Source organism: Molothrus ater, chromosome Z (genome assembly GCF_012460135.2).
Source record: "Molothrus ater isolate BHLD 08-10-18 breed brown headed cowbird chromosome Z, BPBGC_Mater_1.1, whole genome shotgun sequence".
Lineage (NCBI taxonomy): Eukaryota > Metazoa > Chordata > Aves > Passeriformes > Icteridae > Molothrus > Molothrus ater.
Window position 1 is genome coordinate 65,575,487 of NC_050511.2, and position 16,327 is coordinate 65,591,813.

General features: G+C 37.7%; 1 protein-coding gene across 1 annotated transcript in view; it reads left to right on the forward strand.

Annotated features, from left to right (window-relative positions):
• RAD23B (RAD23 homolog B, nucleotide excision repair protein) overlaps window positions 1-16,117 on the forward strand; it is a 35,672-nt gene extending 19,555 nt beyond the window's left edge. Inside the window, exons 5-10 of the mRNA XM_036402888.2 lie at window positions 1,106-1,161; window positions 5,026-5,153; window positions 9,485-9,608; window positions 10,542-10,669; window positions 11,084-11,260; window positions 13,098-16,117. Of these exons, the coding sequence (XP_036258781.1) occupies window positions 1,106-1,161; window positions 5,026-5,153; window positions 9,485-9,608; window positions 10,542-10,669; window positions 11,084-11,260; window positions 13,098-13,211 (727 nt within the window). The 3' untranslated portion in view covers window positions 13,212-16,117. The remainder of the gene's footprint in view (window positions 1-1,105; window positions 1,162-5,025; window positions 5,154-9,484; window positions 9,609-10,541; window positions 10,670-11,083; window positions 11,261-13,097) is intronic.
• Window positions 16,118-16,327: the final 210 nt, after the last annotated feature.

The following is a 16,327-nucleotide window of genomic DNA, read 5'->3' on the forward strand; positions in this document are numbered from 1 at the left end:
TGCAGTCCTTGGCCTTCAGACTTCCACACTGGTCTCAGCAGTTGCTGGCTCCACAGGTGTCTGGATCCCTCTATCTCACAATTCCCTGTCCCTGTGAACACTTGGAATTCCACATACGTGCATATAGAATGGAGACACACACACCCCACACTATGAAAAATTTTTAGAAGCAGAACTTAATAAAAAGACAGGATGGGTGGGTGATGAGGTGCAGAGCACGGCCAGGCAAGTGTTTCTTATGTATGACTGGCCCTTTTTCTCCTCTTTTTGCTCTCTTGACCCATCCTTTTCTTCTGCATGGTGCCTTAAGCTTTCCTTTCCCTGCCTTTGGTTCCTCCTCTGGATTTCTTCCCCCAGCACTTTTTCCTGGCACCCCACAGTGAGTTGCACCACCCTATGGGCTGTAATGCCCTTGAAGGAGTCCTGCTGACCCACCCTGGGTGTCACCCTGAGATCAGGGGGCTGATGCTTTAATTTTGCTGCCCTGGGAACTGGGCAGCTTTGGCTGTAGCTGATTAAAATTAGTATTCCTCTGCCTAGTGTTGTGCCTCTGTGTTCCTTGCTGTTCATGGAGGTGAGCCTTTAATCCCGTAATTTTACAACTTTGATAACTTGAGATGGAGTAATTGCAAATGTTAGCAGTTTATATTCCTGAGAAAGCAGTATACTGAGGTTTTAATAAGTGCTTGCCACCAGCCTCCTTGGGTCCTCATTGAGGTCAAGCTGGTGGCTGTGGGGAAGCAGTTAGTGAGACTGCTGTGTGCTTTTGAAAATCCACCTTGTTCTCCCACCCTTTAAAGCATTCAAGCAAGCAGATGGCTAATCCCTGAGCAGATGGGCAAGAGCCAAACTTCTGGGGGGTAGCGGGGGAAGGTTGGCCTTGTTTTAAAAATGCTAGCATTGTAAGTTTGTAAAAATCTATTCTCACTATAGGACCAAAAGCGAGCTCTTTGGAAAGCTCTGTTGGTTTTTTAGAAACAAAAGGGGCTATTAGAGTTACAGCTGCTGCTGCTTTTTTTTTTTTTTCTTTTTCTTGTTTTTTTTTGAAAAACAGGAAGTTTTCCAAAGTTTTGTAATTACCATTGCACTTGTCTTCATCTTACAGTACAACAGGTGATACATCTCGATCAAATCTTTTTGAGGATGCTATAAGTGCACTTGGTAAGTGGAGAGTTTTTTTTTTTTAATGTAGACATTATTTTGGTGCAGCAGAAACATGACGGATTAGCAGATGTTGACATTTTCTTCTGTATCTGTCATTGTTAAAGTTGTAATCAAAGTACTCTTCTCTAAGACCTGAAGTTGATATCTTGGAACCAGCTTCAAGACCTGAGGTTGATATCTTGGAACCAGCTTCAATATTCTTCTTTACTGAAGAATATTTCCCTTTATATATTTTTATTGTGTAAAAGGAAGATCCTTGCACTCCTGCTTTTTTCCCCCCTTTGCTTTAATTTCTCTTCTAACTATTCACTTAGAAGCAGCTTGAATAGGAGACTAGATGTAAATATGTGTGTGCTTTTCATTTTGGCACACCAGCGTGCAGGGCTGGTAGAATGGCTGCCTTTATTATTCACTTGTTTCAGCTTTGAAAGTACTTTGCTTTTGACACATTAAGATTAGATAAATTCACCAGATCTGCTGCTGAGAATAAAATACATGCCTCCATGTATTTACAGTCAACTTACTCTTATTTTGACAGTTTAAATTATCTTTGTTTCTCAGTGAAATAGACAGAATAAAGACAACAGGAAGCTCTGCCCATCATTTATGCTGATTTGGGTAGCTAGGAAATTATTAGGCAAACCCACAACTCCTTACTCCTACTGAAATTTTTGGGTTGTTTTGGAGTGTAACAAATTCAGGTACAGAAATAAGGAGGAGGTGGGGTTTTTATTCTGTCTTTTGTCTTTAAATATGAAGCTCCAATTTGGTACAAAGAGTGAAACCAAGTAAAGAGTTTCACTTACATTTTCATGTGGATATATTGGAGGCAGGTGCTGTAAATTAAGCAGCTCAGGGTGATTTAGAAGCAGCAGTAATATTTTACATGACTTAGTGGTAGCTACTAGATTTAGTCTGTCCAGCTGCAGCTTAGATCTTAGGTGTGACATACTGTTTTAAATTGCATGATCCAAAATAGCTGATAGAGGAGACAGGAGACAAAAATGTAACACTAAAACTAAACTGGCTGAAGTGATTGGTGTTCCCAAAGATGGTTCCTTAACCATTCATATTATCTTAGTGGCCAAGATGATGTCATCACCAACACTCATGTTAACAGTGTTGATCAGCAAGTTAAATGAAGCTGGTGGTCTTGATTAAAATCTCTTCAAAGTTGGGGAAAAGAAACCCAAAATATTTCAAGAGCATCACCTCATGATCCATTTTGTATTGGAGTTCTTTGGTTGGTGTCTGATGGAGTAAACCCATGTGTACCTAACGTGTTTGGGAATAAGAGGTATTGAGTGTGATTTTCTGGGTAAGCATACTGTGAGTGTTGTCAACCAATAAATTTTCAAGGACAATAGGCATGAACTCCGTTGTTCTTTTTCTTTAAAAACTGTCCTGAAGGGAATTTGCTTGCACAAATTGATGGAGTATGTTTTCACATCCTAAGTTGGATCCGACACATATTCTAACTGTGGCTTCTCAATTACATTGTCTGAAATTAATTGACTCTGCTTTAAAAACAGGGATTGTTTTCTATGATTTGCTGTTGTTTTCAGTTAAATGCTGAAAAGTGATGTGGCTTTGTGTGCTCCATGAAGATCTGCATGTCTTGCAGTCCTTGTGCAACCACATCTTTCACAGGAGCAGCCTAAGATTTCTTTAGGGCATAGGACGAGAATTATTGTGGGGAGTGTGATGAACTGGATTTGAGAGTTAATCCAGCTTTAAAACGTTGCTTGAAAGATAAAAGGAAAGAGCAGAATCAATTCAGCATTGACCTCAAACATTTCCACTAGCACTAGGGACAGATAGGCCTGACTCTGTATCATGACATTGCTGGTGTGCAACTTCTGAATTATTATTCTTGGTCTCGCTCTTGCACAGCTTATGAAGTAGACTGTATGGAGTACATGCACCTACATTTTCAGTAATTCTGTTTTCCTCCTTTGGCTTTTAATTATGCCTTATGTAGCAGCCTGTGCTACAGGAGCTAGCCAGCCTTTTTGCATCTTTCTCCTGTGTCAAATCTTCTAGCCTCTACCATGCTTATATTGAAAAAGCAATACAGAAGTGTTCAAGTAGTAACTAATTAGATCAACAGGTGTTCTGTCTGCTTGGTTAGTTTTTTAGGAGTAGTAAGGGTAAACTAGTGCTGTGTAAGGAAGAATGTGAGCAAAAGTAGCAAAATCATTGTGTTGGGACAATTATTGGCTTGGCTTTTTTGCTTCCCTGAAGATAGAAGTATAGAAGTATGTATCTTAAGAGAAAAGTTTAGGTGATTTTTTTATTTCACATTTGAAAAAGTGCAGGTAGATGTGAAATGAATGATCTTGTAGTTCTCTATGAAGACATGAAGAACTTACCATTCCTTAAACTCAGGTTGGCACTATTACTTGGAAGCCCAAATAATAAATAGTCAAATTAGTCAAGGCTTTTAAAGCCTTTATTTATGGATAATGCACAAGTACCCTTGGGCTAGGGCTGTTTTTATTGCTTGTTCTTGAGCATACTGCCCTAAGTCATACACCCACTGAGTGTTTAGAAGCACATGTTAAGAAATAGACAGTGGGTCTGTTTTAATGTTGGCTTGAGTTAAACACCTTCTCCCTAAGGGAATAAAATATCATGTTTTCTTTGGTTCTTTTAATTAAAACTTACTTGCTTTAACAGAGTAGCTCTTGTATTTATTTCCTCTGTTTTTTTTTTTAAATATTATTATTAATTAGTTGTTTTTTATGATGGCTGTTAATTGTTTAGCTTTCCTGTCACTAACTTGCTAGTTGCAGAGTCAGTCAGTAGTAGGATTTCACTGAGATCAGGAATACCTTTATCCAAGGAAGGAGATGGTATTTTAATGCCTAGGTTTGTTTGTGGCTTTTTTCCTGCCAGGAAGATAACCTTGATGATTTGCCCAATTACAATGTATGGTAGAATAGCTACTTTTTTTTGGTGTAATTGTACTATTTGCTGTCTGCATTTGTGGCAGGAATATTAAAGGGATTATGAAAAGAGATATTGATTGTCCTTACGGTGACATTAGTGTAGTGAACATTTGCCCTTAAATAGTTCCATATATTGTGTGTGTGCCTTTTGTCTTGATTGCTGCAGGTGTGGGACAGTTTTCATCCATTTTTGCTGTAAGAGGTGGGGGATTTGATGTGATGGATGTCTAGTCAAATGTTAAATTGAGTGAGAAAAATTAAATGAGATAACTTGATTTCCTGAACCCCCATTGAAGTCCTGAGTGAGTTTCCTAGATACAACTTTTAAGTCTTCTGCATGATTTGAGTTGGTCCATATTAAGTTGATTAAATTACTGTGATCATCATCACCAACATGTAGCAATATATAGCAATATCTAATCACTAATTGTCATCTATCTAACAACAGCATAGCAGAAAGTCTTTATTTGGAAAATCCTCAATGGCTAATAATTTGACAGGCAGATTTCAAATTAATACATTTCCAAATGTGAGCTGCAGGAGACTTATCTTGATTACATCAGGAATTGAATATTAGCTGTGAGGATGCCCTTGACCTTAAATGAAAACTTGAAGAGAGAACATTATTTCAATTACAAGTACAGAAGTATCACAAGTACTGCTTTTGTCAGTAGAAGTTTACATTATCTTCATTACCCTTCACTATTTCCAATCAAATTCATAATGAAACCACTGAATATATTTGGAATTAAAGCCACAGAACCAAGGCTTGTTTAATATGAAGTACTCTTTTCAATGAACAACTGAAATTCAGGTGGAAATTACACTTGCTCATTGAAACTTTTTTTTTGTGTGTGTGTGTGATTATTTTCATCTTATTCCCTTAAAATGGTGGTCCTGTGACTTCTAGTGACTGGTCAGTCCTATGAGAACATGGTGACTGAGATCATGTCCATGGGCTACGAGCGGGAGCAGGTGATTGCAGCACTGCGGGCCAGCTTCAACAACCCTGACAGAGCAGTGGAATACCTTCTGATGGTGAGCACTTACCTTACCTGTGCCTTTGTTTTTCCACTTAATACCTTTCACTTTGATTTTGGTGTTATTTTGAACGTTGCTCAGTCACTGACTGTGACATTTGCCATCTGGAAAGATGACATTGACATTTTGACAGACGTGGTGTGTCATAGAAAACACTGAAGTAATCCCTAACCACCTCTACCACTTTGCTTTCATTTTTTGTTGATCGATATGGATATGTCTGTAAAGTATGTCCAGTTACATAGATTTAACTGCCAATGGTTTTGTGTCACCTCTTAGTGACAGCATTAGTTGATTAGTTGTACTTTTGTATCTATATCATCACCATTCTTAGGTTCCAGTTCACTGTTTTTGTTAATGATGCAGTGTTCTTAATATACTTCACAAACAGAAAGGTTTGAGAGGGTTTTTTTTTGAACTGTGCTTAATTTAACTGGCATTTTCATTTCAGCAGTGTTTTAGAAAATAAAGAATTTTCATTTGATAAATAAAGCTTGAAGGGTTAAACAAACTTCATGGGCAAGAGAGGAAATAAAAGTGTAGTTTCACTTCAATGAAAACCCTGGACTTTTTGGATTTTTTCTTATTGTATACCTTAATCTGACAGATGAATTGTAACCACGTAGAATCTGTCTAATTTTGTTGCTTAATCAGTATTTCCGGTACATTTAATTTTTGCTCTGGCACACCATTTTTCCCCTGATGAGATTTTTCCTTTTAGCAGATCTGAACTTTATTAAAATCTGGCAACCAGGTATCTTGACCTAATCCTTGCAAAATACATGTGGATTGAATTTCTGATTGATCGATGAGAAATTTGGCATCTTTACCCTCCAATTATAAAACTTCAATTTTGTTAATGAAGTTTTCCTTCAGTAGTTACAATTTCAAGTCCCTGGCATGCTTCCTACTTATGTTAATGTTCCCAAGACTGTAATCTTCAGATTTTAAATTGACAACAAATGTTTTCAGTTCAAGATAGGAAAAGTTTAATTCCCAACTAGCATTAGGCCAAACAAGGGTGAATGCAATAGCTCCCAACTCTCTGTCATAAGTCCTCAAGTTCAAACATTTGTTTTTCATGTTGTAGAAATGTTGGGTTTACTGTTCATCTGGTCTGTAAATACACCACGAATTCAGTGCCTCCCCTAAGTGTTTGGCCTGCTGTGTGTGTGGTAGTCCTACACAGCGTGCAGTTCTTGTGCACTCAGTTTCTGGCATTCCCCTCCTCTAGTTTATTTCTGTTTATTTCTGTTCAGGAGCTCCAGAATAGAGATAGAGTATCCCCATGATGGAGCTACATGGCATATCTGCCAAATGCATTGACTCCTATGAGCAGTCCTTGCATTTTTATCCTTATTATAATACCCTTATAATTAACTCCTTAAGTTTTAGTCCTTCAGTAGGTCCTGTATCTAAAGTGGGTCCTTGTGTTATATAAGATGTCCCTTTATGTGTCATGTTATCCTTCCCTGGAAAACACCTTTTCTTTTTTCTTCCTCCTGCTGGAAAAGGGAGTAGGGAGGAATGGTCTTGCTCTTGGAGACTGTATTAGATGGCAGACTTTTTGCTGTCCTTCTAGAAGAATCCTTTTGCTGTAAATGATCTTTATAACTGCCCTGGATCTGCTGGGGTCTGAAGATGTTCCTTACTCTCCTGCTGCTTCACAAAACGTTTCTTTTTAGCTACTATTGATCTGATCTGTTGAGGACACTGTTCTCTGACCCTCTCTCTACATTACTTGCATCCAAACTACCATGAGCACTATCTTTTAGATAATCTGCAGATTAGGATTAAGACATTGAGATCTGTAAGTGTAGCAACACTGTCCAGGTTTAAAGAACCTGGGTACAGCGAGGGTAAGGTGTTGGAAAGGGCTTAAACCTTAATTAAAGCACAGCTGTTCCTCAAGTGAGCCCTGAAGAGTCCACTTGTTGTCCATGATTCAGATGGCAAGTTCTTCAGTTTTCATGGCGTGATCACTGAGGATTATAGGTGTAATCCTTACATTTGTGGAAGGACTTGCAAAAGATTATCTTTTTTTTTTTCTATGCACCAGATTCATCTTTGGGGATATTTCCATTCAGATCTCTCTTTTGGCCAAGGATTTACTAACCTCTGGTTAAGAAGGAGTTTTGTCATCTCTTCAGTAACCTTATTTGGTTATTTTTAGGGAACATTTCTTTAGTGTGAGTATAGTCAAATATTTAACATAATTCCTAGAGACGTGGTCAACGTCCTGTATCTGTCAGTGTTTCAGCGGCACTTAGACAATGCCCTTTAAGGTTTTAACTTTTGGTCAGCCATGAATTGGTCAGTCAGTGAGACTAGATGATCATTTTAAGTACCTCCCAACTGGAACTATTTTGTTCTCTTTTCTGTGCAGAAGCTGGATCTGATGTGATTATTGCCCTGCAGAGAGCAATGTCAGCTAAAAACCGCTGTACTGCTCCATTAAACAGTAAACAATTGTCTCATCCACCATAAGGCAACAGTGGCCTTTTTTGCTGTCCAAGCAGAGTTTGCATTCAGAGTGGCTTGTGTGTGGTTTAATGCCATGCTTTATTCTGTTGTGTGGCCGTGTGAGCAAGGTCCATATGCTTCACTGGCATTGTCTGATTGCAACTGTACACAGTCTCTGTTATTTGGAGAGGGGTACTTCAAGCTTGTGTTCAAGAGTTAAGATGATGTTCAAGATGACAAATAATTTCTAAGTAAATTTGTTTGAACTAGTTTACACAGTCCTTCCATTCAAGAGCAAACTTAGGAGTTTAAACAAGCACATGTTGTTTGATCTGGACAGAGATTGCAGTGATGACGTGTGCCTGTGAATAGGTGAAATCAACTAGTAATTTCATAAGATTAACCCAAATTGTTACATTATACTTGGATTGCCAGAAATGACTGTTTTGATGGGAAAAGTATTTAATCAGTGCTCTGTAAGCCACTGATAAGGGAGGGTTACATCAGAATTATACCATGAATGGAATCCTCCTCCCCCTCAGAAGAGGGAGGGATGTGTGCTGAGCTTACTGAGCCATGTGAAGGTAATGAAGTGTATGACAGGGAAATCTTGCTTTTATGCCCCTGAGTGGCTTAAATGTGCACTTGATGATCAGGTGATTTATACCTTGATGTGCTTCTTAATTAACAGGTAAGGCAAAGAGCATTGCTTGGAGCACTGTCCAACTCTCCCTTTCCAGATGTGCCCTCTATATTACCTGTATATTTATCCTTTCTGTTCAGGTGTAATGATGAACATACCATGTGAAGATCATGTTACAGCAGAACTTTTAATCTACATTACCTACCAGTGATTTTTATGGTAGGCTTGACAAACCTCTTCATTGTCTGGTTACCCTGTAGCTCTGTAATATTTTCACCCACCCAGTTCCTTACATTTTGTGGTTCCCCAACACAACTGGGTGACACTCATTTGGGTAACTTCTCTGGGCTGTTCCAACAGGGTTTGTTATAATATTCTTTGTGTCTGTCCCATGAGTAAGTTTCCAGGCTTCAGAAAGGTAGATTAAAAGGACAAACTTGGTACAGGAGTTCAGTGCCAGTGAGGAAGGCAGGATTAGGGTAGGAAGGATTTCCATGCAGGAGAAAAGTAGCAGAGTGAGGTATCATTGTTGTATAGCCAGCATTCTAGTTTATTGTAATATTGTGTTTTAGCTTTGTCCATTTCAGGCCTCTGAGCAGTCAGTTCCTATATAAAGTTGCTTGCACATAAAAAATAAACAAAAAGCAAAAGTTAACTATTTTTTTAAAACTTCCTAAAGTTGGGTGATATACAGACCTTTTCACCTTTAAGATATAATGAATTACAGGTTTTCATTGAGGAAAAAGGTCCCAAGAGCTGTGTTCTATGTCTTCTCAGTTCCTTGCCAGTTGTATGGAATTGTTAATCTTAGTTAGCATTTTATACTGCAGTTTGTTGCTGTAATGTCACTTTTGCACAACAATATAGCATAGTATAACAGTGTATTTAGTTTGACTTTTTCATTCACATCAAATATCTTTAAACAGGATTCAAAGCAAGTATTTTTAATCAGGCAAAGTGTGTTTTAAAATGATGTAGGGCATGCTTTTCTGCCTTTTTATACAAACCACACATTTTTCCTGCAAAAAAATAAAATTAATCTTTTCACTGTGTTTTCTATCAGTTACAAATGCATAACTCACAGGAATCTTGCCTTGTATTTGTAGTGAAAGCATTAAGTTCTTTATTTTTTTCCCTTCATTCTGAAACCCAAATACTGCATGCAGTTGAAACGTGTCTGTCAGCATTCTGTGGGTAATTCTCATGTGAACTGTGGCTTTAGGGGATACCTGGAGATAATCAGGCTGTGGCTGACCCCCCTCAACCACCAAGCACTGGTGCATCTCAGTCTTCAGCAGTGGCAGCAGCAGTAGCAACCATACCCACGACTACTAGTTCACTAGGAGGTAAGAGAGGCTGTATTGGAGAAGATGAGATAAACAATGTGCCCTTAACCAATCTATTTTTCAGTAAGTTTTTAAGTTCCAGGTGCTTGTGAGCTCTTCAGAAGGGAATTGGGTAAGAGCTGTTAACGCGGTAATTCCAGGTGTGGGTACTTTCTTGGGAGAGGTGGCTTCTTGTATGTCATGTGCAGAGTTTTCTAAAAATGCAGTGAACTTGCACAATTTCTTTAATTCAGTATTCAGGATTCTGAAGTGCAAGACCACAGATGAGAAAACACAGATTGTGTTTTCTCTCACTTAAACTCTGATTTTCTACTCGTTGAGTGACTGGGGACTGTCCACTGTGACTGCATTAATATATTTCCCACACAGAAGCTGGGATTTCAAGGGAGAAACCTGAAATTAAGCCATGAAGTGTAGCACTGGAGAGACCTATATATGACCTAGGACTCCTCACTCAGCAGTGCAGCACTTTGACAGTGGCTGGTGCCTGCTGAAGAGAAGGGTATTTATCATGTATTTATCTCCCTCTTAAAGGGAGATGGATAAATACATGAAAGGAGCCTAATGAAGGGGTAGGAAAGGTCTGTCTGGAAATGGTGCTGAAGATACAGGAGACAAGGCAGTGGATTGGGTAGATGTCTGATTGAGATGAACCAGAGATGAGATATCCAGAGGAAAGTGTTGGAGATAAGGACCAGGCTATTGGATCTTAAAAGAAGACTGGGTGAAAAGGAAAGGCATTGTTTAATCTTAGAATAAAGAAGTTTTCCTTAAAGCTAGACTGAGGAAGCAAATTCTTTTATGCTTCAATGAGTGGTGTGTTATCCACTTTCATGTCCTGTTTCTATCTAAAATTGCAGTGTAGGTATGCATTTTATTAAGATTCTCATAACTTTTTAAAAAAACATGTTATTTCACTGATCTTTTTTTCAGGACACCCACTTGAGTTTTTACGAAATCAGCCTCAGTTCCAGCAGATGAGACAAATTATCCAGCAAAATCCTTCTCTGTTGCCAGCATTGCTACAGCAAATTGGAAGGGAAAACCCCCAACTACTGCAGGTGGACCTTAAAACAAGAAAATAATGCTCACTAATTCTGATTTAGCTTTTGCAAGAGTGTCATATGTTGATGTTGTCTGGGATAATATGTTACTAGCAGTTACAACATTCTATTGCTGGCTTTTCAGCGGTTGTTGCTGTACAGAATGTATTTTCTGTGACATTGGATACAAATTTGAGACTTCATAAGAGGTGCAGAGGGGGGTGAGGAAGCGGGAAGGATCACTGCAGTTGAATTGAAACATTAAAATTGCACTTTTTATAGCCAGATATAACAATTTTTTTCTCTGCACTTCTTGCACGTCCCTTTGACTTCTTAATTCTCTGAAAATAAATATTTTTACTTGTCTCTTGGCACGCTTAAACTTCAGTTACTTAAACATACGTGTTTCTTTTACTGTTCTGTGCATCACAGCAAATAAGCCAGCACCAGGAACATTTTATTCACATGTTGAATGAGCCAGTTCTAGAGTCTCGCCAAGGTTTAAGTGGCAGTGATGATGGTGCCAGCACTGGAGGAATAGGAGATGTTGGGAATGCTCATATGAACTACATTCAAGTAACACCTCAGGAAAAGGAAGCTATAGAAAGGGTGAGCCTTTCTTCTTTGAAATTCTTGTTGCTGTTGGGTGTTGACGCCAGTGCATGCTTAAGACCTACCTAACTTAAACTTTGTTGAGCTCAGTAGTTCTTGCATCATGTTTGGTTTTTTCATACTTGGCGTTTCACAGCTGTTGTAGCCTTGTTTCAAATCATATCTTTTCTTGCTTTATAGCAGTTGAGTCTAAAATATCTTAAATCTGTCTTACCGAGAAGAGCCAGAGCATTTTAAGTGATCTGAGACCATCCTGTGATAATTGATGATGGAAATGGGTTTCCCTCAGGAATTATTCAGGAAGTAATCCCTCTTGCAGAAGCCTCAGCCAGTGCTGTTCTAGATCAGGCCATGACAGGTCTCCAGGTACAAAGACCTGGCTGCTTGAGCACTGTTTGCAAAGTAGTTGGAAAGTAAGAACACTCATAGTTAAGTAGATTAGTTGAAGTCAAAACTTTGCTCAGTTGTCTGTCCATGACAATTAGTTATTTACCATTTTCTAAAAGTACTGGTAAGCATGAAAATATACTCTGAGGTAGTATATTACATTAATAAATACTGTGTAACTGACCAAATATGGTTTTGCATAGATGGCAATGCCTCTGAGATTTTTTTCAGGACAGATTGCACGAGTTTTATCATACTGTGGTAGTGGTTTGGTACTCCAAAGACAATGTTTTTTCATCTAGCAAAACAAAAGTTTAAGTAAGGATCATTAGAAGATGCCTATTTGAATATAGGTGTCAGTTCTCTAGATCTTGAGGAAATTGGCAAATAATAAAATTAGTCTAATAAAACTATTTGTCCATGTACTTATTCACAGGTCATCATCTTTAGTCTGTTGCATTTCCTTTTAAAGTCATTTTATGCAGTAGAACTTTATTATTACCTCTACTGTCTCTTCTGAAGCCCAGCAGAGATCCGTACGCTTCTTTCTCTTTGTCTTTCTCATGAAAGACAAACCTCAAAATTTAAGTGTCTTGGTATTGCAGCTGATGCCTTCATGTTGTCTGTGGGTTGGAAGTAAAATCTAAGAATGGCTTGTGAGGGATAATAGGATGCAGTTTTTCTCATAGTTATTTGATCTGCCCCATACATGAAATGCCTTGCAGGTGCTGTGAGGATTTTAAGAAAATCTCCAAATAGTGGACTGTATTTGCCTTTGGCTAAAACAAGAATTCATTTGCTGAGTGCCTCCAAGTGCTGGCTAAACCCTTGGCACAGTAATAAGTTCTTCTCTGATGTTCTCATGCCCTCTTGTTGCAGTGTTCCAGACGTTAATTAATTCCTTGACTTCTGAAAACCAGATTGCTCTCAGCTTACTTGTCTTGGCTGCAGTGTGTAGTTAATTTTTTAAGATAAACAATTCAAAATATGGCCTAATGTGATGTGCTGGACAGCCTACTAAAGATCACAGGCTGGGAGCTTTTGTTCCAGGCAATTTTTTGTTAAAAGTCCTTTGGAGCTTTGTATAATTGCTTAAAGTGAGCATTGTTTGAAGTTGTTTTTTTTTTTTTTTCCCCTGCAGCAGTGCAACTTGCCTTTACTTCATGGCAATACTGTGACCCAGGTCTGCTTTAGGCTTACTGTGTCTCTAAAGAAGTGACAAGTTTTTATGGTGGTTCATCAGACTTAATCCAATCACTTTTTCAAGTGAGGATCCTAAAGGCAGAGGCAGCACCTTATTTTTTACTTGCTAAAATCTGCATTGAGCTAGGCAGCAGTGTTATTTTCAAGAAGGCAGTAATTGCTTAAGTGACATCTCAAGACACAAAGACATACAAAGAAGCCTAACATGCAAAATGCACTTCCTAAATATGTTTCTTTTCTTCAGTTAAAGGCATTGGGATTTCCTGAAGGACTCGTGATACAGGCATATTTCGCTTGTGAGAAGAATGAAAACCTGGCTGCCAACTTTCTTCTACAGCAGAACTTCGACGAAGACTGAGAGAAAATTTTTTTTTTTTTTTCTATTTCACACCTCACACCAGTGCATTACACTAACTCTGTTCACTGGATTGTCTAGGATATTTGGGCTTACATTCATAATGCTTGGTGTATGGAATATAGGGGGTGGGTGGAAGGGAGAACATAGGAAACAAAGCAAAGAAAGCAACAAGTTTTCAATGTCTGTTTTAAATTAGCAGAAAATCGCACAGTGTAAAAAAAATATATATATACAACCAAAAAATCAGCTTCTGCAGATAATTAGTTCCTTCTGTAAACTGTAGGTTAACTTTTTCTAGGTTTTCACTCTTACTGTACTAGTTCCAGAAATGTAGTGTAATGCACTGCTTCATGTTCCTTTCCACTTAGTATTGACATTGGAAGTAGCCTGTGCTACGTAGATTTTACAGTCTGTATTTCATGGCAACACTGGATAGCAGCTTTGTGAAATCTAAAAGATCTGAGCAAATGTAATCCTGAATGCCAAAATAGGGGTATTCGGGTTTTTTTTCTTCAGCTGTGTTAAAGTAGTGCAAGAAACACAGTATTTTTGTCTAATGCTGAATTAGAACAGTGTTGGCTTTTTTCTTTTTTTTTTTGCAATGAAAACCCATTACATTTAAAAGTGTCCTGATTATTGAGAAACACCACCCCCTCCTTTGTCCCCCTGAAATGATCTGAGAAACTATATACATACAGAAAAAAATTATTATCCTGTTTACATATTTTCTCTTTGGGAAAAAAAAAAATATAGATACCTAATTACTGTTCTTTTAATGTTATCTTGCAGTAAAAGTTTTAAAAGCAATAGATTGCATGTTTGGTTTTGTTATATGCACTCTAGTGAGTTGAATATTCTTTTTCTGCCAGCAAACAAAATGCAAGCTTCATTTTTGTCTGCTGCAATGAGAATTTATCAAATCAAATTTCACCTTCCCAACTCTGTTGAACCAGCTTTTATAGTACAGCTATAAGTGTTCTGTTGCTCTTGAGTAGATTGTAGTGTTCAAGCTATTTCTGTTAAGTAAGGACTTTTGGGGATTTATTCACTTTATAAGGATGAGAAGTTCAAAACTTGATATATCAAGCAAACTATGAATTTATTCCAATGTAAAAAAAAATTGACACTCGAAACTTTATATTGAAAATAAAACTCTGGTTACAGAGTTTTGAATCTTACTTCTCCATACCTACTTATCATTTATTTTGTTTAGTCATCATAAAATGTTAACAACTTTTTTTTTTATACATGTTTACTTTTAGAGGTAATTTTGCCCATCATTGCAATACTACGAATAAAAACAAATGTAAATTTAATCTAAAGCTGTTCTGTGCAACGTTACCTGAACACAACATGGGGATAGTTTGATTTTTCTACTGTTGTAGTCCAATTACCTGGATTACAAATTTACCTCTACAGTAACCAGGAAAAAATATTATTAGTGGTACAGCACTGAATTCCTGTACTACTAATGATATTAATGATTTTAATGATTTAGTGGTACAACTAAAAAATTATTTTCTGCTGAGTTTGTTTATCAGTGGATTAACTACTTAGCTACTACTTAAGCTCAAAGTACAAGTCAAGTGTCTTGAAAAACGAGCTAAAAAGACTGAAAAATTTGTATTTCATTTCTTCATTGATTGGCCATAGTCTGTAAAAATATCTGCACAAAACAATGAAATGTATTAAAGCCTTTTACTTTTTTTTTTCTATTGTTATACATCTGTGATATTTTTCCAGATAGTGTGTATTTTAATTATTCAGATTTTATTCTTTTAAAATTTCTGAGGTGAATGTCGTCTAAATGATCAGTAGCACAACCCAAATCTATCAATAGGAGATGTGATACTGCTAAATAGGAAATAAGTCTTTCATAATGTTTTCATTTTAAAGAAGTTAACATAAACACCTGAGTCAGCTAGTAAACATCATCTAAATAGGATTCTCAGTTTGTCTGTGAACTGGGAGAGATGGATTTTGGTTTAACACTGCATGCCAAAAGGGGCTGTTTGTTATCTGTAAAAGGACCAGCTGTCAGGTACTTGAAAAACACCAAATTGATACAAGGACTTCTTGAATGTACTTTTACTACATAGCTGATACCTAACTAAGACAAAAGCTTTTAGTTTGTGGGAGTCTTCTGTACTGATCAAACTGCTCTGAGAAATAACCATTCCTTCTCTAGGAGGGTAGAGAGTAAAGCAAGAATGTCTGGGTGTTTCAGTCCACTCCCTCCAATTTTGATTTTGAAATGTTTACTTATTATAAATGTATTTGAATTAAAGTCTGTTGAGCTTGTTCTTTGTAAAAAAAAATAAGGCAAAAAAAAAAAAAAAAAGCTAGTAGCTTTGTTCATTTGTAACTTTGTATGCTGAGTGACTGAGGGATTTATGGCTGCTGTGTTTGAAGCCTTACTAGTCATGCTGTTCCCGTTTTTCTCCAGCAGTGAAACAGTGTTTTTGTGACTTCTGATGAACAACAGGTGTCTGACCTTACATGCTAGCAAAAACTGTTACCTGTCCAATAGCGGGATACTTGCCAGGGAGAATCATGTCTCTCTTTGTAGTAGCTGCCAAAAGGGAAGAATACATGGAATTCATGTGGTGTTGAGGAGGTGTGACCTGAGCAAGCTGCCTAGGTATGTTGTGCCTCGTTTTCTACCAAGTACTACCGGGAGCTGTCTGCACAGAGTGCTTCTCAGCTTCTCTGCTGCAGATCTCTTAGGGATTTGGGGATCAGTTTCCTCAGGGCTTTCTGAACAGTAGCTGAGAAAATAAAAGTATTTCTTCCTAAGTTTTGGTACTGTAGTCCTTACCTTTGTTGTAAAACTTCTGAATATCTGCTTAGACAAAAGCTATTTATGATGCACTTTTAATTGGGATTAAAAAGTTACTCTGAAGTCATATTAATTCTGTAGTTGTCTGTTCTTAAGTCCTCTCTACAGCTGCATTTTGATGCTGTGGTTCATTTACCTCGTCCAGAGCTGCCTGATGAATCCAGCTAAAACCCAAGCAATTTTACTGATTAAATGCCCTGTTCTTACCCCACACTAACAGAACTTTTTAGGAATGTGAGATAATCACTCCTGAAGCCAGATTGTGACTGATTTTGGA